The 25,163-nt window shown below is 43.8% G+C and overlaps 1 protein-coding gene across 9 annotated transcripts in view; it reads right to left on the bottom strand.

The window, feature by feature from the left end:
* The window catches only part of GALNT3 (polypeptide N-acetylgalactosaminyltransferase 3), a 684,564-nt gene that overhangs the window by 208,906 nt on the left and 450,495 nt on the right, over window positions 1-25,163 (bottom strand). For all 9 annotated transcript variants that reach the window (XM_069616285.1, XM_069616286.1, XM_069616289.1 and 6 more), the window contains one exon: window positions 19,226-19,426. In XM_069616285.1, the coding sequence (XP_069472386.1) occupies window positions 19,226-19,426 (201 nt within the window). The remainder of the gene's footprint in view (window positions 1-19,225; window positions 19,427-25,163) is intronic.

Here is a 25,163-nt window from a genome sequence, read left to right as displayed (position 1 = left end):
CTATTCAAGGGCATTGGAAGACTTTGTAACTGACAAATCAATCTACACATTGACGAAAATATCACACCAGTGGTGCAGCATTACAGAGGTATCCCCACAAACATGCAGGGCCAGGTGGAAGGGGAGATTCACAGACTCTTCGAGCAAGACAATTGAACCAGCTGTGGGACCGAAGACATGGTTATCTCCCTCATAGGACCCGTGCCAAAAAGGGAGACACCATTTGAATATACGTTGACATGCAAAGGCCCAACCAAGCCATCAAGAGAAAAAGAGATCTTGATTCCCGCATCACTGACATGATCCATCTCTTGAATGGGGCAAAATTATTCTCTAAACGTGATCTACAAAAAGGCTACCATCAACTGGTACTAAGCCTGGAGAGCCGATACATCACGACTTTCATAACACACCTGGGGCTCTACCAGTACAAGAGATTGAGTTTTGGTGTATCGTCAGCAGCTGAACTATTTCAAGCTGAGAATCACAATATAATGAAACACATCCCAAACTGTATAAACTACATTGATGACATTCTGGTTTTTGCAGCGTATGTAGAAAGACATGAGACACTATACAGAGTGTGTATGACGTTGGAGGTGGCAAATCTCACCTTAAATAAAGACAAATGTGAGTTCAGGAAAAGGGCTTTCTTTGGACACATTTTCTCAGAAAACGGCATGACGCCCGACCTGGAAAAGGTCACTGCGCTAAACGAAACCCCACTTCTTGCAAACATTTCAGAGCTCAGGTAATTTCTAGGACTTGCAAGTTATTGTACACGATACATCAAAGATTTTCCCACAACAGCGAGCCACTTTACGCGCTCACCAAGCACCAGACATATTTCAAGTAGACATCTGAATGTCAGCAGGCATTTACGGACATCAGAAATCACATCACACAGGCTGAAAACATGGCGTACTTTGACACTGACCGAGAATTGGAATTAACAGTGGATGCGAGCCCCGTAGGGCTTGGAGCTATACAAGCCCAAAAGGATAAGAACAACTCAACCCAGAGACACATCGTCTCTTATGCCAGCCGGAGCTTGTCTAAAACAGAGCAGGCCTATTCTCAGGCCGAGAAGGAGGGCTTGGCTGTAGTCTAGGCTTGCCAACATTTTGATTTATTTTTGTATGGGAAACCGTTCAAGATCGTTACCGACCACCAGATGTCAAAGACATAGTCTTGCAGTCTTAACCCCCACCTAGTGATGTGGGGTGGCATCACTAGGTGGGGGATAAGACTTCAAGACTATGTCTTTGACATCATCCACAGACCCAGGAAGGACGAGAACCCGGCAGAATTTTTGTGAAGGTACCCAAGTCCAGGTGATGCACCTGAGCCATCAGTGGCGGACAGATACATCAGGTACCTAATTCAACAAGCCCCCCATGTGGCATTGACCTTACACGCCGTACCCAGGAGTAGGATTTTGATCAGGCATGTCAGATTATCTGTGATGGAATACGGACGAGAAGATGGAAGAAGGCAAAATAAAGTGTTCACCAGGAAGCTGAAGAGGTGTGGGAAGACCTTGAATGTATAGTGCAGGTAAATGATGACCTAGCCCTGTCTGAAGACAACCTACTACTCAAAGGAAATAAACTGGGTGTGCCTGCTTGACTAAGGAAAGAGATACTGGACATTGCTCACGAAGGGCATGCATGTTCGTCTCTACCAAGAGGATTCAGAGACAAGAAGTGTGGTTCCCAAAGCTAGACTCAATGGTGGAGGAATTACTGTGTGAATGTCCCACATGTTGTCTTTTCACACCCAACAAGTACCCTGAACCATTGTACATGTCGGCACTTCCAAATGTTGCCTGGGAAGTCATGGCGGCTGACTTCTTCGGCCCTATCGAGGGTGGGAAGTATGTGCTCGCAATCATGGACGAATACTCGTGATTCCCGGAGGCACAAATAGTCTCATCCACAGCAGCGCATCATGTCATACCCGTGCAGTGTCGTATTTGTACGGGATATGGTATCCCGCAGCAAGTCAGGACGGATAATGGGCCCCCGTTCACAAGTCAGGACTTTAAAACCTTCAGGGAGTACATGCAGGGCCATCTTAAGCTTTGAGCCCCTGGGCATGGACATCTTTGGGACCACCCTCAATCAAACCAAAGAAATTAGGTGATCAAGTATATCTGGTGGCACCCCCCCTCCAAAGTGAGCAAAACCCTGCCTCGCTGCATTCAAAATATGCATGTTTACTCCCCATAAGTCCGCCTACCCTCTTCATTCTTGCTCTAGTCAGATTGATCAACAAGTAGCATTTGAAGGCCAACATTAGCAATCTACAAGAGGTAACTTATGTTCTAGTATAGAAACAGGATACATTTTATCAATAGCATCCAGGAAGGTATGCAGCCTGTAGTATTAATGCAGGAAGCTGTCTCAGAGAATGCACAAGTGTTCAAGCATGGATAGAGTAGACCAATTGTAAGGAAGGAGAAAGCTACACATACCATAGCATGGATGATGGAGGCAGATTAGAAGCTACCAGGAAGGTGCCTCGATCCAGACAGACAGATTAGAAGTGGGACATGGTTTTCAAATAGTGTTGCCATTAGAGATCAAGGGAACAAGTGCCTGTGGTGTGCAGTATATCCATGCTCACTATTCTAGTGGAAGCAACCCTATAGCCAGTGAAACCATGAGTGAGGCTTTTATGAAGATCATACCATGAGAAGGACATCACACTGAGGGGCTGACAATTTTGAAAGGTTTAGGGACTGGCAACACAGAGGTAAGGCAATACAAGATTAAATGAGATGCCCAGGATCACATATTGCTTAAGGGGTGAAGCTGGGAATTGTGCCAACTCTGCAATTTCTGCATTTGAACACTTTCTTTTCCAGCTCTTACCATGTACTAAAACAATCTCATTTTATAAAACTGACTTGCAAAGTATACAAATCACATTTCCAAACCTGACAATTTTTAAAACCAAAATATTACAGAAGGGTGTTATGCTAAATGGGAATGATTCTAGCTACATTCTAGCCATCATCAAGGGAAGTATATAAGTACCAGCATACCAATCAATGTGATTTAACAGATTTAATCTAGGTATGTCTTTTGTACTTTTAAGCTTTAAATACTTCCAAAACAATGGCTTGTGAAATTGTCATTCATAAACGTGCAGAAAAACCTTTCACTTGTATACAAAAAGCAAAACGTTTGTGTCAAACAAACAGACCTTAAAATATGCTTGCCCAATTCCTACACCATCTGGTTTGCTCTCTCCTGTCTACCACTCCTTCCACTCAAATGGCCTACATAATAAGAAAGATCAAGTAGTGAGCTAAACGATGCCATCAGCATGCAAGAAGGCAAACCTCACAGAAGACAGCACAGTAATGCAAGATATATATGATGTGACCAGGATCACTGTATCGTCTGCTGGCAAAGCCAGGATACAAGCATGAAAACTTTGGTACCACAGTGTTTTATTCACCTTTTGGACTAATCGTTTATGCTCATCTTTGGAGGGGATTGCCTAGGTTTTAGAACGCCCCATCCGAACAAACCAATTTCCAGACCTTCACCATATGAATGACATGTTTGTTTTTATAGCAACCCCTATCTGGTGCAGGAACATTGCTGATAAAAGCACCTCTTATGCTGCAAAACCAAGTACATATGCAGGTAGGTTTATAAACTTCAGACATAGGAAAGGTTCAGCCAGCCTTGCTGCAATCTGCTCTTCTAATCTTTCATATGAACACACATCTCTGCAACGCGTGTAACACACTGAGCTAACGTCTGAACCATTGTGGCACTCAATTTATCAATATGGATTTCAACTTTGGCTATTGCACATGATCAACATAATTCCCACAAGAAGGAGAGAATGCTACAGAAGTTGTGCAGTACAGAACACACAAACTATGTATTCCACAGTGAACACAGAAAGCATTACTGTTACGCTCACCTGGCCCCCACAGGGGCGTCGATCGGACCCGGACAGCTGCGGTCTCCTCCAGCGTGAAGCGTAGTGCAGAGATGACAGACTGGACTGGCCCACCTAATCTCATCTGCTTGACCCGTATATGTATTCTCCTGCAAGTGGAGAAAGGGATTTAGCCACCCGTGGATTCTAGAAATGGCACCCCACTGTTCTCCCCACTAATCACCTCCGATATTCCCTTTCAATAATCTCACCTCATGTTTTTGAAGGATGAGCTCTCCATCCTGCGTGGAATGCAGGGGCGCGTAGATACCAGTTACTTCACTGGTTCGAAGGTGTTGGAAGAGTTCCGGATGAATATTGACTCAGAGGTTCCTGGCGAGAACCTGTAAGTATAAAGTCCAAAGAGTTCAATATCTCAGATGTTCACTCTTGTCCCATTCCCTTCTTGTGTTGCAGCTAGGTCCAAGAGAAGATTGTCATGTGGCAGCTGATGGCGTTCAGGTAAGAGTCTGTATTACCCAGCACTGTCCAGTAAAAGATGCGTGTATTTAACTTGTTGTTTTCCCTCTCCTTACAGGTGCGGCGTAAGAAGTTGCTGGATGTTAAAGAATAATGCCCCGGTGGTAAATCGGGTAAGATTATGGTGGTTAAAAAGAGATTGTATTTGTTGGCTCTCTCGACTCACCTTATATTTCTTTTGTCCCCTAGATGCTGGAGTTTGGCGAAGAAAATTATGGAGGCAGCGCCGAATCGAAAGATGCTGTGAGGACTGGCGAGTATGGCGCAGCGCTGCAGCTGGCGATGCGACGCATGCAGAAATAATGTCCTTTCCAAGTTCGAAGACGTGATGGATCCGGAATCAGGTAAGGAATTAAAATAATGTCCGTTTTCTAACCTTTCCTTCTTCTTTCCTCTATTTCTAGGAGCTCTGGATTCGAGGCGGGCGTGGCAAAAGACTGGATGCTGACTGCAGGCACAGTGAGCGTTACGCTGCTGGATGCAGAATAACGCAAAGCATGTGCTGCTGTTCGGGCGTGGTTTAAATAGCCTGCAAAGTAGTCCCAGTAAGAAGTTCCCCCAGAACCACACCCGAGTAAAAAAATAGTCCCTGAAGTAAAGTAGTCCCATTCAGGCCTCACGTTGGCTTGACTTCATTGAAGCATGGTCTGCATGAGGTAAGTAATGTACAAAAGCCTGGCGCTCATTGGCACCAGGACTGATTTCCTCTATGAGCCTGGTGCCAATGGCGCCAGGACTGTACCCAGACAGCCCCTAGCCGGGGCTGCTGGGCTTTTAGTAAGCACCTGGATGCCTGGTCCCAGGGCTGATGGGCTTGTTCCGGAGGCCCGGGGGTAGGCATCATGACAATTACATGATTAATTGATCAAGGCAGAATGTACTTGTCAAAACATACAGACAATAAGTTTAGCGCCTCAGGAGCATGCCATAAAATCTCCTGGTGGTGTGTGCAATTTAAGTCTGGTGAACAATGGAATCTTAATTTAGATCAGGCAGCCTTGTGGGGGCCCCCTCCAAGGTGGGGGCCCTGGCAAGTGCCCCTTTTGCCCTCCCATAAAGACGTCTGAGTACATGGGGTTCCAACATCCATGAATAACCCCCTTCTGTGGCCTCAGGCCAACGGGATGACTGAACGTTTCATGGTGAATCTGCAGAGGGCACTTCAAATTGCACATATCAAACGACAGCCCTATGAGTAGGTACAGCATCAAATGTTGCAGGACTATCGCAACACACTGCATTGCGCAACAAGGAAATGCCCTGTGGTAGTGTTGTTTGGAACAAGCATCCGTACCCGGCTTCCACAGCATCACGAGGAGAGCAATTAATACAAGGGTGATGAAAACCTGTGGTGAAAGGACAAACAGGCCAAGGAGAAAATTAAAACTTAGGATGATGGCAAGAGAAGAGCTAAATACTGCTCTCTAAAAGTAGGGAAGGTAGTCATCGTCAAACAGCTGCAGAGCAACAAGCACACGGTTGCCTTTCATGAAGAATCACTTTTCATAACGGCAAGGAAAGGCTTGGTCACCACAGGAGATACCAGAAAGACTGCTCATGTGAAAGATAAGACAACTACTCTTCGGATGAGTCCTTCCAAGGTGATGGAGAACGATGTGGTGGAACCACATCACCAGTGTGGGAAGAATCACTGGTGATATTGGAAAGAGGAAGTGTCCGTCCTGTGAGAAACCTGAAGGTTTCTTACCAGCTAGTCCCTGCAGATCTGCCATTGCTATTGGATCCGTTCCCGGGGGTGGACAAGTGGGGGAGGATCACCTGGATTGGGGGGGGGGGGGGTCTTCAGGGAGTGGAAGTGGGGTACGTTGTGAAAGACCACCGACTAACAGCAGAGCCATTTATCTGACATGTCCAACACAACGGTCAGGCAGAGTCAGGCAATTGACAATAAAAAAAACACACACACACACACACACACACACACACACACACACACACACACACACCTGATGGCCGATTCCCTTCCTCACAGGGATAAAAAGGAGGAGCATGAGAGAACATTTTGAGCAAGGCAAAATGCACAATGAGGCAGCTATTCCAGGATGGGAGTTCAAACAGAGGAGAAAGACGGCGAGACTTGAAAGGATGACAAAGAGGGAAGCGCCCTTGCCCTTTTTCACCCAGACCCACTAAGCCTCCGTGAAAGGATCCATAAGACCGGGAACTACAGCGGACATGTAGTGTAACAGATGTCAATGGTGCACAGGATCCTCCCACTCTGATAACAAGGGGGGGGCGTGCTTGCTACTGCTGTACTGTCCTTGAGTCCAGAGACAAGCAACTCCAAGGAGTTCAGCACACCCGGTGAGTCGGAGGGAGAACCGATAGTAAACCGGATTGTGTTGAGCAAAGGTTGCAAATGGCAACATGATAGGAGTTGAAAGAACTTGTGAACAAAGAACTTTTATGTTACTGAACTTTAAAGAACAGGGAATATCCAGCTGCAGTGTGTTCCGGCTCCGTGTGGGTGCTTATTTGAAAGCCTCTGGCTGTTTTCCCCTTTTGTTGAAACTATAGATACCAGGAAGCCCTAGGAGAACCCGACGCAAGAGGTCAAAGCGGTCCTACAACTGTCAAGTAAAACCCCTTGTACAATTGAAAGTCTTTGACACATAGTCAAGAGAAATCTTGGGGAAGGGGGCCCTGATTACTGATGAACTATGTAAACTGGCAAATGTGAACCCGGCTGAGGAATGTCCATGGTGAACAAGTGTTCGAAAGGATATAGAGACTCTTGAATACTGCAGGTGATAATACTGGGAACGAAAGGCTGTAGTGAACCTGACTGAGGAAAGCCAGTGTTACAAAAGGATCGGAGCCTGGTTGAGGGGGATGCACGGGTGAAGGGAAATCACCAGACACGAAGAAAGACTGAAAGGAACTTATGTTTTGTTGTTTACAGCACATCTTTGAACAAAAGAGACAGAGGGTCATGATATTTTGGAAACGAACTGGAAGCTTGTGCTGGAGAAACCCCGAAGTGTGCTGTGCTCGAGAATCCCGCCTTGCCCCCTGCTAAAAACCTGAGGAAGGAAGACCCCAGTTGTACCATCCTGACTTATCATTTTGCGAACCCTTCTTTCTTTCTGGTGAACATTATCCCACACTATTTTGTATCCTAGCGGTAAGGATTGGCAATTGCTTTTCTTTTTAGTATAGGCCCTTTTTATTTGACAAGAGGCCACTAGGACTGCCTTATTTGATGGTCGTAGCTTGCTCCCATCTTAGATTTAGGTTTAGATTAGGTGTTTTTCTCAACCATTTACACTGTTTAATAAACACCTTTGAACTGTTATCACTTATGTCCATCTTTACTGTTGCCACCATGAGTACCTTACAGCCCACAAAGAGCAACACCCAGACCATGTAGACTGATTGAAAAGATAGAATAATAGTAGCATGCAAAAGTTTAATTTGGGGGGATGTCATGTTGGACAGTAACAGTCTAGTAGTTCAGGAGCTGGGGAGGGAAGTGGCACGAAAAAGAAGGAGCAGTACCAGTTATGTGAAACCCAGTAAAGATGTGTTTATGAGTCTCCCAGTCTCTGCGTTCTTATTGAACTGCGCAGCACCACAGATTCGACAAACAGCCTTGGGCCACGAAATCATGTAGATTCTTTATTGAAAATACCCCAAACTCATAATGCAGGTCATAGCGCAGCGCTATTAAAAGCACTTGCAGTTAGGAGAAACAGTATACCCAGAATTAATGCAATAGGGTTAGTAATACCTATCGGGCTCAAATGTGTCCAACGTCCCTAGATTCAGCTTTGGGTGATTTCTTCTTTGTTTTGCCCATTCAAAGCCACAAAATGGCTAATGTTTGTCAAATGTTTCATATTGCACAAAAACAAGCATTTGCAATGCCAAGAGTTTGGTATTTTTTTGTAGCCATGGCAAAGTCATTTGCCAGGCACACCCAAAGGGTTATTTACTGGCCATTGATGGTATCAGGTGGAACATGGTGTGAGTATCTGGGCACCTTATAGCAGTGCCTGACAAATGCACAATACGTATAAACACTGAAAAAGCACTAGCAGGCACTTTGAGCACACAGTTTGATGGTAAAGCTTGATTAAAGCAAGCCCAAAGAGTTCTCATGAGGAGTTGTTTTGGGTGGAAATGGCCATAGGGATTAGCATGAGCAGTCAATGGGTGGGGAAATGACCAAACACCTAAGAGTTGTCTGTCTGTCCTCATAGGACACTTCTCCCTATCTGTACTCTAATGCAACAGTTTCAGCTGATATGTGTCACTTGCAACACCTAATAGCCCAAAATAAAAAGATATGTTTCAAAATTGCATGGCACAAGTTGTGGATGAAAATAAGAGTAAATTATTATCCCACCAGCTATACCTGTGTTACCAAGAGGCCTAATGTACCAGATGTAAGCGGATTCAATTCAACACTACCGCTAAGTCAATGCCTAGTCTGGGATGCTGAGGGAAACCCTTATTGATATATTTTTCTGTCCAGTTCGTTTACTCTGGATGACTACCCTTATATAACACCCCTCTCTTAGAATCCCCCTGACCCCACTGAGCCAAGAAGTAGGTTTGTTTTGCAAATTAAAAGGTTTATTTGAAAATGAAAATATATATCAAACTTTTATAATAAATTAATGTTTGATAGCACACTTGTGAAGATGATAGTGATCAACAATGGATAATGTTACAGTGGTACACTCTTTTTGATGGCTTAGAAGTGATATAGAGAGGATAAAGTAGCTGAGAATGCTTCTATGGCTTCAAGGACAATGCAATGATGAATGAAAATGCAGTACAGAAAATAAACTTGATATGACTTCAACAAAAGACAATGTAATCACTTTCTTTGACAATTCACCCCCCCCCCCCTTTATGCAAGGGAAAGAGATGGAAGGAAAGCACACAGTTCTCAAGAAAGCAATCAAATATAATTCAGTTCCCCCCTTGCAAGCTTAGAGGAAAACCGGAAGGAGTTTTAAACACAGGCAAAATCCTTTTAAATGTGGTGGCAATGAAGTGAAAAATATAATCAAATTGCTTTTAATTCCCTATAGGAGGTTCAGGGTGAGTGAGAGATCACTTTAGCAATGCTCTATTAATGATTGTCAGGTTGCACATGAATTTCAGCAAGGAAAGCAAGGACAAATATTTTTACACATGGATGAAATTAAGCGAAATGTCAAATCGTGGCAAATTTAGCTGTGTGTGTCGAGCGAAATTACGGAGGCACTATAAGGAGTCGGTTCTAGGCTCGTTGGAAAGCTTAGAATCTTAGCTTTAAGATGACAGTTAAAACTCGCTCCTAGCACAAACGGTTCCGGAGATATGGCCGATTTAGTAAAGGTTGTTTTTCGGATATGAAATTTTAAAGCTCAGAATGACAGATGAATTTTCAGTTTTAAAAATGACAGAATGACACGATTCTAGGAGGCAGTTCTAATGGGCTAAAATAGTTTGGATTAGATTATTTTAAACTAAGAGATTGGTTTTGGCACAGTGCTAGCTGGGTACTCACACTAGATTTTGGACAGGAATGTGGCTTCGTCACTGATCAGGTCAGGATTGGCTGGACTTCTGCTAGCCGTTCTTCACAGCAATCTGGTCTCTGGTTCTCTGGTTCCTGATACAGCACTGCTTTCTGGATACTGCTACAGGTTCTTGCAAAAGTTCTTGTCAAAGAATTCAAACAGCTTGCACGGCTGTTGAATAGTTTGGTTGGTTTTGAGGCCTGCTGAAGAGGATTCAGCTTGTGGATTCAGGCCTCTCTGCTACAAATTCTGGAGTTAATTTCTGGTTTCTGGAGATTGATGGATTTGAAGTCTGGATCTCTGGATGTGAAGTCTGAAGTCTCCCGGCAAAGCGTCCTGCATGAAAGTGGAAAGTGAATCTCTCTACCTGGGTTTCAATGTTCCTTTTATGTGTTTTGAAAATGGGTGTGTGCCTGGGCCTAGCTAAGCCTGTCCCTCTCACTTATCATAGGCCAAGCTTTCCTCTCTCACTTGAATGGGGCAAAGAAATGGAGTGTCAGAGTGATGCTGTAGGTTTTATGGTCATAGGAACCTCCCCTTGTCAAATTGCACACAAATCTATTTCTGACCCAAATACATATTTATCTATGTACCATTTTTCTAATATTATAGGTCCAGTTAATTTATTTTCTGTAGCACCAAACCATCCGATCCCTGTCTTTGTACGATGTTGTGTCCACTTATGACAGAATTCTCCCCTTTTCATCCAGATAACGACCTCTAAACCTTTCCAGATTTTATACAAATGCACACCAGGGATATGGGTTTCAGATGATAAAGTGTCAGATTTTTAACATGCATACATTTGGAGTAACAACCTTTTTTCCGCTACTATCCCCAAGAACATCCCACAGGGTCCTAACACCTCTTAAAATGTGCACAGAAAAATCACAAACATGATGTTATTTATATAATTTTGACAAGTCCGCACTGTGAATTATCCATCTTTTTAAAATCATGCTCTGGCCCCAAAGGGGTGTGGTTTTCCAAAGCACATGGTGGAATTTCTGGTTTATCCACTTCTCCAAAGCTCAGCTAGCTCTCACAGGCACTGCCCCTCTCAGTTTCTCCCAAGAGGAAGCCATTTTAGGACCCCGCCAATATAACATTTGCCTGAGTCCAGGACAGGGCTTTGTTCAACTTCCTGCAGTCTGCAGGTACCACTCCCCTAATTCAATCAGAGAGGTGTCACCTCCTTTTTGGTGGGGGCAGCAGGATGCAGCCAGGCCTGGGAAGAGTTGTTGAGCCAGTTCAACTCCTGTCGGGGGTAGTTGTGAGGCAGAATTCAGCTAAATGTCACTTTAGTTCCCAGTTTTCTACATTCAAATCCAACTTACAATTTTTGCACATGCAGCTAGAATGCTGATTCTAAGTTCAATACTATGACATTTAAACAATTGCAACCTATGTGACACTCACAAGTAGGTCACTCATTTATTCTAAACATTTCGATTTTAGTGGCTTTAAACCCAAATTCACTTAAGCTGCTGACATCCCCAGCTATTTCTTATATATACATTAAATAATTACTTCCTTCAAGTCATTTCAGAATATAGTTTTACATTGTATCCACCTCTTAGCAAGTCTTTCCTTGGCCTGGTTTGGGTTCATTTGTTCAGTTTTACACAAAAGTCTGGTGGTTTTAAAAACGCCGGCTTTCTGATAGTGGTGAGCACCAGTATTGCATCCATTTTTGACATTAAGAAAATGAATTCCCCACAGTTGTGGGTTGCTTTTGGCAATCAGCATTGCCATTCCCAATGGTTTCAGGCTACTGTGTGTGTAGCCCAATGGTGGTTTTAGGCAGTGCCCTCAGGTGCTCACAACATAGGCAAAAATGGGTGGCAGCCTATTCTTCATGTTTTCCCTGTGCACTCTCTGGGGAGTTCTGGCCATCATGATGTTTTCAATGCCAGTAGTGCACAGTTTTATGGTAGGGCTTGGATGCATGGGTAAAAACATCCCACACAGAGTTGAGCCTAAGGTAGCCAGGAGGGTCTGCACTGGATCAGGACGTCTTTAAGCTGGACAAGGTGCGGAGGAAGCCATAAACAATTGGCAGGTGCCTGCTCAAATGTTAGTGTTGCTGTGTGCAGCATCCACTAATGCTGCACGTGGAGATCATGAGCTGCTGCTCTGTGGAGTTGGCGAATGTGGTTTAGTGCATGCTGCACACATGTAGCTTGAGCTGCCACTGGGGAATCTGGCTAGAAGGTGTGGCATTATTGGGAATCAATGGGCAGGAAATTGCAACTGTTGGTGGAATGCTAGACTGGTCCAAGTATCCTTCATCTCCATGATCCTGATTTGAGAAATAGTGGTGTGCCCTTTTCAGTTAGATGGCTGAGGGCATAACAGTGTACAGATAATAGGTCTAAGTAAAGAAAAGCAGGACCTTGAATGCTTTTGTTCTGGCAAAGTAAAAAAAATGGTCAAAAGTTATAAATTAGGTATTTACGCAATTTTGCTTGAGAATAGACCCTTTGATGGACAACGAGTGGGTGCATAAATAACGAAAGAAAAACACTAAACAGAAGGCAGCGAGTAGAATGCTAATTAAGGCGGTAGTATTGGGTTTAAGAGGCAGGTCATGAAGACTGACACAAAAACCAATGTCTGTGGAAAGGGTCAAACCAAACTCTTTAAACATGCCCTAAAACATTTGCCAAATATATTTCAATCTGCCAACCCACAAGCCACCCATGTGGATATAACTGAGGGGGGGGGGGGGTGAAGAAAGCAGTAACAGTCAATGACCTGACTGAACAAAGAAAGAGTTAAGTACCTTGTTTTTTTTTTATTATTTGTAATGTGCAACAGGGCGCAACAGTTACAAGTATCTACGAAGCGTGATTACACAAAGATATACAAAGTTTACATATAGGCAATAATTAATTACATTAAGAAGTATTCAATTTACAAGCAGGTAATAATTACAGTGACCTATATACATGGGATACTTATTTACAAAAATAGTATGCGAGAGGAGAGTGTACAGGCAGTCTCCAGTGAGGCATTGTGTTCAGAATAGGGTCAGAACGTGCAGAATATATGAGGTATACAGGAAAAAGAGAAGTAAGAGATAATTATATGATGCTGGCAGTGAGGTGAAGATGTCATGTGAAATGGTGGGTACCTTGGTAGTAGCCGGTCGATACCTCCCGCCCCTATCAATCAGGAGTGAAGATTACATTATTTGATAGTGCACAAAACCACAAAGGCTACAGACGCAGGTTCTCTGCATCTGGACGCAGATGTCTATTTAAGACTATGACACCAGGAATAGAGTGGAAAAGGTGGAAGCAAAATAGAAGGAATAAAAAAGAAAAGTTTTTAATTTATTCCAAAATGATATCAGTGATGTCACAGAGCAAAGTGGACTGGGAGCTTATTCCACAGGCAGGTCCTATACGCAATCTCTACAGTCTCAAGGGGGCTAATGGAGATACTCCAGCAGTAATCTCTCCTCTACCTCAACAGGCATTTGTGCGGGATCTAGCCAAAACGTTCTTTACATTGCAAATAATTGCAAAGTTGCTTGGCAAAGACCATTACGTTTTTTTTTTTTTTAAGACCTGTATTTCCTTTTCTAAAAATGTAAGTTGCCACATAATAAACAGTATTTCTCCTTTATTACACTGCAGTGTCTTTATTTCAGTAAAGTTTAGGTTAGTGTATCTTAATTTCATAGTGGCAACTAGATTTTTTCATTTTGTGGGGGAAGATGCATCCAGGCTATTGACAAGTGAACACTTCTGAAAATGTTCATGATCACAGGGCCAAATGCTTTTGGTTGAAAACCTAGTTCTTTGACCAGACTCTTGCATTCATCAGTGCAACTGATGCTCACCGCATGAACGGATTCCAAAATCCTTGACATTCTATCTCATCACCCTGTTGCTTTATACCTGCTACCCTGAAAGTTAGATTTCTTCAAACTACAATATTTCACATAGCTTACTCAGTTCATTGCGTGCTACTCCATCCACTATGCTCAGTCTCTTACTTGCTCTCTCCATACACAAAGCTAACTAGATGTTTCAGCAAGTACCGATCTACAGGCTTACTGCAATGCCATAAACTGTAGTTAGTCGCCAGAGCTCGCTGTGTGATTACAATTACATAATATTTAGCACCCAGGGAGACAGCTGGCCAATCATGAGGTTGGGAGCGCAAGTGCAACCCACAAGCAGCCGCCCACATTCCATACTGGCTGCGTCTTTGCCCAGTCTCCACCTTGTCCTTGGAGGAGGTGCCGAGGTCGAGTCTCAATTGGAGTGCTTCACCTTTGTAGTTCCCCAGCCTGTCCCCTGCGAAATCACCAGCGCACATCCTGGCCAACCCCCAGGTCCTGTAAATGGTTATTTCCAATTGAAGGCATAGGTGTAATTTAAGGGTGTTAGGCAGAATCCTGTGGAGTGCCCTTAGGGACCACTACACACAATTAAGACTATAGGTGGCAATACAAGTTTTACCTTTGGTACAAGCCTGTACTACTATGTCAGAGTGGTAGCAGTGGCGGAGCAGCCAGGCTTATCTCAAGAGTATATGAGCAGTAGCAGAGATTACACAAAGGGACCACAATTACTGTGACTCAAGCAAACACTGACTCAAGGTTTCAGGTAGAAAAATATAAGTACATTTATTTTTAAACCATTTGTTATAAACACAACACTTCTATTAACCTTCAATAAAAACCACACGTTAAATATACTACAACTAACCAATTCACTTTGTACAGTAAGTCTCAAGGTAAGTACCCTGTGTTTGAATGAACCAGTGTTATGAACAAAACATGTTACAGCGAATACGATTGCAAAAACTTTTTGACAGTTCGGTCTACTAAAAAAAAGCGTATCCGTGACATGAAATGCTACCGGGGCAAAAAAACACTTAGCACCTGAGATACCCAGGAGGGAGTTGGAGGCAAAAATCACAGGCAATATTTTGGTTAGGCAGGCAGAATCAAGAAACACTCAGACGGGAGGTCAAAAGTCGAAGGGCCGGAGCCAGGGTCGAAAGACACCGGGGCCAGTTGCCGAAGATCCCACGGTCAGACAGTTCACGATTCAACATAGCCAAAAGTACTTGGATATTGTCAATATTCGGAAGCAAAAGTTATAAGGAGGGAAGACAAGCATTGGAAATGAACAAACAGGGATTCACCCAGTTTCCTCAACAGAACACTGTACCTTGTTCCAGTGGTGCAGCTAGCGCCCTGGCAGTTGTTCCTGCTGGTTTCCCACAGACCCACGATTCCTGGAGCTTCGTTGTGAAGGACGACGTCTGAAGGGGGTCTGCTCCACACAGGGATGAAGCCAGCAGCAGCGATAAGGAATAAAAGGTGCACTCCTAAAAACAGGCGAGGCTCTTCAGGTGGCTATCCGGACCACTACAGCAGTGTGCAGCGATTTCGACCACGGAAGAGGATCCTCTGGCTGTAGAAGATGAGCTGGTTATTCCCACCAAGCTCAAGGGAAGACGACTCCGGACTGGATCTTCTCCGAGTCGTTGAAGGGCAGATGGCTCAGGACTGCAGCAGGGCTTCACCGGGACGGGGTAGTTGCAGCAGCCGTCATTCTCTCAGCTTCTCTTCGGTTCCTTGTAGTTCCAGTGGTGACTCTCTGACTTCTAGCCCAAGAGACCTGCCTTTTATGCGAAAACTCCCCATTCACGCAGCCTGGCTGTCAATCACCCAGCAGGGGGGTTGTCCAGCCCGGACAACTACCCTGGCCAATCATGATAAAGTGTGACTTGGGTTTCCTAGGATACCCTGTGCAGGGGGCGACTACACCCCTCCCTCACATCCAGCCCACCTAGACACCCAGGTGCCTTGAGGAGGGCTTCTGGGCAGAAGCCCGCCAAAAGACAGTGAACAAAGAAGGCGAACCTAGTTTGCCACGCAAAGTAAAACACAAGAGGGACTTTAATGAAAAGAAATGGTGAATAAACCCAACCGGAGCCAAGAGAGAATTTTGGTCAAGCGGGTTTATGTTCGAGACTAATATAATAGCCAAGAACAGTACCACGTTTAGCTAATATAATCGTGCTAGAAAAGTTAGGGTAGATACCACTGCCACCAGCCAAGTCTGAATGTGAAAAGAGCGAAACAATGCTCTAGGAGGTACAGATACAAAGGGATACGAGTTAACCCTATCCAGTACTCCATGGAAGATGGGGTGTACTGGATCTGTGGTAGATTGACCAAGTAAAGTTAATGGTTACTTTACCCTTTTCTGGGGGACAGTAGCCGCCTCAGAAATGGGGTCGAGGGAAGTCTCAAAGACAACCCTGTGCCACGCCACTGAAGGTGCTGTGTGACACAAAAAGAAGGGGGCTACTGAAGTGGTGTACTTCAGAGTCCACAATCACAAAAACAGGTAGAAACACATACCAAAACCCAGGTAAGGGTGGGGGAAAAGCTCTCTCTCTTACCAAGTGGAAAAAAATTAACTCCAGAAGTCCAGCAAAGGTGCTGGGGGACTCACTAGGTGAGGGAAATTAGCCATAAATGAGAATTCTCCCTAACAAAGGGAAGCAAGAACTGTACAAAACCTGGTTCATTTTAAAATAAAATAAAAATATCAGCACATAAGATGGCGGCTCATAGTGCTAATAGAGATAAATACCACTTTTGCAGGCACGCAGGGCTAGAATGCTGTTCTTAGGCCTATCTACCTCAGGCTTGAGGGCTGGTACCAGCCGGGCCCTCACCCAAACCTGGTATTAAACACTATATTGAAAACCGTTGATATCAATGATGGACAAGGGACATCTTGTCTATCTGAAGTTGACAACGATCTTGCCTGCTGCAACACCACACTATGTGTTTCGTCTCCAGCTAGGACTTTCTTTAACATTGTGAAGTTTTTGATTTATGAAACATTGCCCTGTGTAACACTGGCTGCACAGAGCCTTACACTGAAAACTATACACAGAGCCTTGCACCACCTTCTACCTAGCTGGCTTCCAGCTAACCTCTGCCATCTTCCTCAGTGCCAGTGTCAGTGCTGCTCTCTCCTCCAGAGTCAGAGGCCATGCCAGCCAGGGCTGTGACCATAGCACCCAGCTCATATACCTATTTGGGGATGTCTATTGAGTAACATTGGCACATGGCACCCTCTCTCCAGTTCCACTCTCGGTAACAGAATTGGTGGTGGTGGGAGTGGGCAGCACCCCCAGTTGCTGCATTTTGGCGAACATAGTTAGCATCTACCACCAGAAGGACTCCAAGTTCCCCAGTGCCACTGGCGCCTGTTATACCATGGCAGCTGTTACAGAAGACCAAACCTGGAGTCATCCATCTTTCTCTTCTTTCCTTTGGTCTTGTCCAAGTACCTGTGTTTGGAGGAGCAACAGGTGCTCCTTGAAAGTAAGCTCTTTTCAGGTCTCCTTTTGAAACCTGTAGAGGCAGTCTGGATGGAGTGACTTCCTCATGAGTGTAACTTCTCTGGTTCTGAGGATCCCCTGAACCCCTCTGGAGACGCATTCTTCTAATTGTTTCTCTCCTGGGACATCAGAAGGCAGTGTTCTCTGGACTGTCTGGCATTGGAGGTCATGCCTCACACTTCTGGCTGTTGTGTTGAGTGCCAACGCACCTCATGCTGTGGCCCTGGGTGTTTGCAATCGACATCCTTTGATACTTACTGCAGTCCTTAAACCCAGATGTTTTCTTATGCAGTGTCGGAAAAAAAGGAAATGTTGCAATTATATTTAAAGAGAATGTAAACTTACATAATAATGTGCATCGTGTAAACCTGTGGCTTCTTAAAAGTAACTGTTGGACTCAAGGCATGGGGTGTCACGTACACCCCAGGCACCATTTATTTTGGTGAAGTTGAGACTCGAGGCACGCCCAAGCAGTACAGTGGGTATGGCTGGTGATATGCAAGCGTGATTAAAATATTTGAGGTCCCAACCGGCAGAGTGGACATTTCAGAGATAAGAATTGTGCAGAAAAAGTAGTATCCATTATAAATCCAATTTTAGAATAGCATTTTGGAAAATTAAATTGCTACTCGGTTTCAAAGTACTCAAGCCTCTGAGGCCAGTACTATCGAGAGTGGTTCCCAAAAGCTGCTGCTATTATAAATCAAAACATGTGGAAATAAATTGTATGTTGTGTAGAAAAATATGCTTAAAGTATATAATCCAAATAAATGTAAAGGAATGGGTTTATTATAGGACTATTCTTTTAAACAACAACAAGACAATATTGAATAAGAAAAAAGTTTTAATAGGATGACATTTGAATGGCTTTCATTAGCATGTTTAATTATGAACTCTGGAACTCTCCCCTCTTCTCCTCCACTTTGAATCCAATTTATGTACCAGGGATGTGTGTTCTGTTCCACTTTTGGAATACACTGATATAGCAACAAAAAAAGGATCCGGCGGGCAAGATGAGGTTTTAAGGTTATGGGTAACAATGATGGGCCCTGGAGCCATTAACGATCCAGTCCACCGGAATAGTTTTTATTGCCATTAGCACCCTGTGTTTCCAATCAATCCAAAAACCAGCAAAAACCATCAATGTATTTTGTTTGAATAGAACTGGCGATGGTGTCGCCACCATAGGAATCAGTTAAGTGTGGTTGGAGGTGGGCGGGCAAGGGAAGAGAGACCAGAGGGAAGAGGAGGGTGGGGGAAAGATGGCGGGATGAGTGTGAGCAACCTTAACGCTGCTCAGAATGCAGGCTCGGATCATGAGATTCAGTCCATGATACAGCAACCTTATTGGCTGGCTCCTCTAACCCCCTTTAGTTCGGTTCTGCACCCCGATTACCCTGACAATCCTCCCTTTGCCCTACTCTATCCAAGCCTTGCCAAGGAGCCTTTGTGTCTCGAGTTTTATATAATCTAAACAAAAGTACATACATGTTGGTATTTGTGCACCGTAAAATACAGAATTGATATTTCCGAAGAGATACTGATTTAATTGCAAATATTTTTGGCGTGCATTGTCCTATTACACCTGCTCCAGTTATGCATTTTAGAGGTATTTTCTTAGCACTAATAACAGTAAATGATTATATTAAAGACATGGTTACAAAACACTTGGATAGGTGGTAAATATAGAAAGAAATAACTGGTCTTATGAATTGGTAGGATCATAAATGGTGCGTAAAACTGAAAAATGTGTTAGATATATAACTAAAAGCATTATAAGAAAGATAGCCTGCTGCTAGAAATTGTCCCATCAAAAATTACAAAAATACATTTCAATACAAAAAAATAACACTTACTTCTTTAGATATTTGTAAAGCTTCTCCGTTTCGCCGGTAAAATATTGCTTTATAGTCATCCATCCAAACTTCGGCAAGACGGACCAAATTGCGGGCAATAACTTGAGTACCTTTCGGAAAAGTGTGAGGACTCTTACTGCGAAACACATGGCCAACAACAGCACATGGTAAGATCTCCAACTGGCCGCCACATTGCCACACCTGGTAAAATTGAAAAACACCTTTAAAGAATGATGTTTCCCCTCCAAATATCACAAAAGGCCACTATAACTGTATAGCAATGCAGTACATGTCTCATTGAATTGCTGGCTCTTTTAACACCATGCTATTTCGAGGTTGAAAGTAATGCATAGTACCACCAGAAATGTATGTTTACCATGAGCGGAAGTGACACCAGTTGAAAGTGCTCTAAATACCTAATGGAGTGAGATGAAACTTCATGAACGGGGTTTAATATTGCCAAATTTCCAATAACAATCTAGAGGACAAAATACTGTCATACTCTTAATGACGCCCAATGTTTCCGAACATACAATGAAAAAGCTAACGGTTGAAGAAACTTAGTTGTTTTATGAAAGAGAAGTAAACTACAACTTCATAATATATTTGTATATTCCCCACACATACTATAATAGCAGACATGGACAACCGCCCATGGTCAATAAAACATTCAAAGTGAAGGGAGGATAGCTCTGTGGCAATGTGCGGATCTTGGAAGCAGGAGCATGCGGGGCAACACTGGTTCGAATCCCGGATCCATGCTTGAAGCAAAGCGCTTTATAAATAACCTGCACTTGCAAAATCTGAATGTACAAGGCCTAGTAGGATCGTTCCACATATGTGCATAATAAATTACCTATAGAAGTATTTTTAGTTAATAGTAGGACTATTTATTTTGCTAAGGGCCTGAAGGGGTATCATGCTGATCAGATTCCTTGTTCATAAGCTCCATGCCAAAAGCATAGTGTGTATCAGTATCCAGATTTGCAGCAACTGTTCTACCACTGGCACACAGCAGGCTCAGAGGCCACATTTGCCCATTTGACGGCTCCAGTGGCAGCCAAGCCTCTGCCTCGCAGTGGCTGCATTTAAGAGATATGTAACCATGTGCCAAAAATGATGATGATCCTGAGTAACCCAGGATGGTGGAAGGATAAGCTCCAAATATAAATCTATGCCCGAGTCAAAGGCATGGTGCATGCACTACTTGTAATCATAGCAGCCATAACTAATTTGATATCATATATGCGTCCGCTCCTGTGAGCCAGCTGAGATGTGGAAGGTGATGTGTATTCTGGAAAGACAGGCTGAGACTGCCAAATAACAGGACAGGAAGCTGCATGGCCATTCCTCCTTTTTGACCTCTGTTAAGGTAGGTAATTCACTCCTGCCAAAACAGCTGCAGAACAGGCAGCTGTCCTGGACCCAGGCTTCAAATGAGCACACCCATTCAAAGGGAGACACCTCACACCAGGGTGCTGAATTTCAAGAGACCTTTGATCCTAGTGAGAAGAGAAGGGAGCAGGGTTAGAGTAGGCAGGAGGCCTCTGTACAGTTGGGGAAGACGTCCACCATCTTGTTTCTCTCTGCCTCTCTCTAATTCCTGGCCCCTCCTCTTACTCTAGAGCACTTAGGATGTGATGTCAGAAGGGCAAAGTCCACTTCTTTCAAGAACAGGGATTGGACCAACAAGGTGGGATAGCTTTAGTCCAATAACCAGTCGACTTTTTTTCTAAAAGAAGGGGTCTCATCACTTATTTGCATCATCGTTTGGACTCCAACACTTGAAGATTTCATTTGGGCCCTGCTGGGAGAATAATCCTTTCCAGAGTCCTTCAGTTGTGTGGATAGACAGGTGTTCCAAGGCAGAGGTGAGCTAGGTCCGCTAACCATTGCATGGGACCACTGAGGGTGAACCCATTGCTTGAACAAGACCTGCCACTCTGCTAGCCACAGCGGTAACCAGGACTTCACTGTGTTGAAGAATCCATGCAGTTGTGTGCCAACCTGCCCAGTGATTTGGAGCCTGAAAACAAGTATCAAAACAAATGGGTAAATACCCTCTTTTTTGTTGACGTGGGGGCCTGACTCTTGACGGTTGGATCAGTTACACAAAGAAAAGAATAGAGTCACGGCTAGCCCTCCCTTAAACACATTGGTAGTGCTAACAAACTACAGGGGGCTAGGGTAGATTTTTCATTCGTGATCAAAACTGACAAGTTAAGGTACTGTTAAACAAGATGTATTCTAAATTGGTATTAAAAGCAACTTAAAACAATAATCAAGCATGTAGCTGAAATTGTTGTTCACAACACAACATAGGACAATTATCACTCTAAAAAGGTGAGGTTAGTAACTGAAAGTGATTGTATGGGCTGTAAACAATGACCGCACATTTCATCTGTCGATATTTTTGTGCGTTTCCAGTTCGGGGGTCTCACAGAAATAATTCTGGTGTGCACAGTTTGTAATAGTCTCCGAACTTTCCTCAGGACACTGGTGCTACCAGCAGTGTAAAGATGTTATCAGACACGTTCTTCAAATCTAATATTTCATCTTTGTGTCTTGGGCTCAAATAAGGGAAGAAAAAGCGGTGTGTACAGTGTTGTGTTACGAAAATGGCTCTGGTTGGTGCTGGTGTAGGGCTCTTGTCAGGCGAAATCCTGAAAGGACAGATATGACTCAGGGCCAGCAGAAATGGATGAGCTAATTGCAGAAAGTTATTTTATCGGCCTCTCCAGCGTGTAGTGGCTATGTGCTTGCCCATACGCGGCATATTTGTGTCCGCAGGTGGTGTTGGGCTTGTTCCATCCCCGAGGGACACTGCCTCACATATCCCCCCTCAGACTCCTGACTTTTGGCAAGGAAATCTGACCTAGAAAGATAGTCAGCCACCACTTGGAACCTAGCCGGGTGACGCAGCGTGAAGAATGCAAAGGGTTGAAGTAACAGAGACCATCACAACACCCTGTGATTCAGTCCATGTCTCGCCAATCATTGTAAAGGGTAATGATCAGTAAAAAGGGTGAAATGCTGACCCAAAAGGTAGTAGCGCAGCGATTCCACTGCCCATTTGATCGCAAGGCATTCATTCTCTATAGTGCAATAGGCAACTTCATGAGACAGCAATTTGAGACCGATTTAACAGACAGGATGGAGATTCTTGGTACTACAGACAAAATCGCACCCAATCCTCCTCCTAATGCATCGGTATGTAGGAAGAAAGGCTCAGTAAAGTCCAGGCAGTGCACAACCACCGGATCAGTGGAAATGCTGTTCTTCAGCACAAAAAAAAGTGTTTTGGTCACCCTCCCGTGGAATATATCACAAACCCAAAAAGGAGGCGCAATACAACCATTACTGTGAAGCAGATGCCACTGTGGGTCGGAGTACAACAATTTAACAAGAGAAGAGGAAAGTAACCAACCAAGGAGGTCACCCACCCATGGAATAGACTGCAATTCGATTCTGAAACCAAAACGAGGCTCCAAACACAGTGAGGCAGACAACACTATGTTGCAGCATATTCACATACCAATGACCTGAGGAAACAAAGCCACCCAAGAGGACATCCGCTCCCAGAATACACCGCAAACCCAAGACCAAGACACCCAGAAAACAAACAAAGAAACAAGAATGGAAAGCAGAAACAGGAAGGAAATTGTATCCCTGTGGAACGGGAACAACCTATCAGAATTCACAACACCTAAAAATCACCACCAGCCACCACTAAACAGATGGATACGGGCAAGAACAAAAACAGAATAAATTGGCCGCTACCTTCTCCACCTATAATCATACCTCAACGGAAAATGACCCACAAAGACTAAATCAATTCTGGACACCAAGAGACTACCAAACCACACACAGAACCAAGCAACTCTAAAGACGTTTTCAGAAAGACATCAAGAAAACAAATCAGAGCTAAGCTAGAATCCCTAACCATCCATACCCCTTACATAACAAAAGACTGGATAAAAAGACCACATGTACAAACAACACACTACTACTAAACAGAACAAACACAAAAATCCCTCAATTTAATTCAACTCCTCAACGAAGTAAGGATAGGATATGCAACAATAAACAATAAAATAAAGCACACCCTACGCTACAGCCTACTCGACACTATATCCATGGAAAAAAATGAAACAGAAATTTACAACCTAAGCGAGGACAGCACTAATGCACTCTTTTTCACAGAAGTATGGCTATTGGACAATTTAAAAAAAAAAAAAAACACCCAAAATATTTTTGTAAAAAATGATTTCCCTCCAAAAAATACCAGTCCACTTCAAACTAACACAATCCAATAGCGAAAAACCAAAGAGGTGGAATTGCATAGCGCATAAAGAGCACTCCCCCACCTGACACAGAAGACTGCAAATCACTCCTAATCAACATTAAGCTCAATGACTAAACCAACCTACTGTACCTCCTGATTTACAGACGACCATCCTACCACCACAACTTTGCAACAAAGCTCACTGATGCCATTTTCAACCTCTCCACTTAAAACAATAAGAATTGTTCTGGGGTACTTGAATGGTTTATAGTCAAAATCTCGAATACAAAATCTCGAAAAAAAAAATCTCGAATACAAAAGGCCGAAAAAAAAAATATCGAATTGTTTTTTCAATGTGTTTTTTTCAAAAATGGGGGGGTTCCTCCCCAACCCCCCTTTTCATTTTTTTTTTATTTTACCCCTTTTTTTACTTACCTGACCCCAAAAACATATATAAATAAATAAATAAAAAATTCGATATTTTTTTTTCGGCCTTTTGTATTCGAGATTTTTTTTTTCAAGATTTTTTTTTTTTCGAGATTTTGACTGACCACCACTTGAACATATGGTCCGAAGGAGAAAAAACTACAGCTAACTCCCTCAGCATCCTATTGGAGACCCACCACTTCAAAGAAATAATAGACAGACCCACCCACTGTGCAGGTTGGGTCAGGGTACCATTGCACTAATTGTGGTGGACAAAGATCTGGTCACTCTGACCCATTAGCCACTTTTCCCTCTGATCAAACCAGGACGAACGACAGGCCAACACTAATTTCTAGCCTGGGCAATACACACTACATCACATATTGACACAGATTAGTGATGTTTCGTATTGAGGTTCCCATGAATGTATCACTGCTCTTTTCAGTTTCTATCAGATGTCCATTTGTACATATTGGCCCTAACTCATGGAATGATTTGCACGGAAAATAGGGGACATGCGTGCAAAATGTTGTGTATTCATTGGAACACAATGCACTGGGCTTACCAGGGTCTTGTGAGGAATCCACGCCGGTCCAACATGTCACTGCGATACCATGAACACCTTGCGCGAGACTCGTACCGAAGTGGCATTGGGTTCTGCGCAGTCACCTCAAAAGGGGGCAGAACACGTGGAATGGGGAACAGCAAGCGAAAATATGGGCATAACGAGGGATGTACCAACGTAAAATCCTCGCAACGCCCATAACGCGTGCTAAAAACCCATATTGCTGGCGCATGGTAAAATATGTACAAATCCTAAAACACGTACGCCACGCGATAGCTGGCGGATACGTCAACACACAAAAACAAAAGCATATAAAGGCAGCACTCTCAACACACGTATACAGCTATGATGAATGTACCATTTGTTGAAGCCGTGATCGTGGGACACCGCAGGAGGAGGAGGAGGATAGCCAGGGCTGAGATTTTTCTACCTAGGACCAGCCTTTTGGGATGCCTGATGACCAGGTCTATGGCAGGAATAGGCTTCCACCTCATATCATATATTAGACCTGGTCAGTGAGTGGGAGGATGACCTTACATCACCCACCCTTGCTTCCAAGCACTGAGAGCCTTGGGAAAGGTGCTCAATGTCCTGCATATTTTGGCCACTGGGTCATTTCAGTGGAAAACTGCCATAGTTGGGGGCAATTCACAGCCCACGCA

Source organism: Ambystoma mexicanum, chromosome 9 (genome assembly GCF_040938575.1).
Source record: "Ambystoma mexicanum isolate Mex_15411 chromosome 9, UKY_AmexF1_1, whole genome shotgun sequence".
Classification (NCBI taxonomy): Eukaryota; Metazoa; Chordata; class Amphibia; order Caudata; family Ambystomatidae; genus Ambystoma; species Ambystoma mexicanum.
The sequence above is the reverse complement of the archived record's forward strand: the minus strand, read 5'-3'. Positions and strand labels throughout refer to the sequence as shown.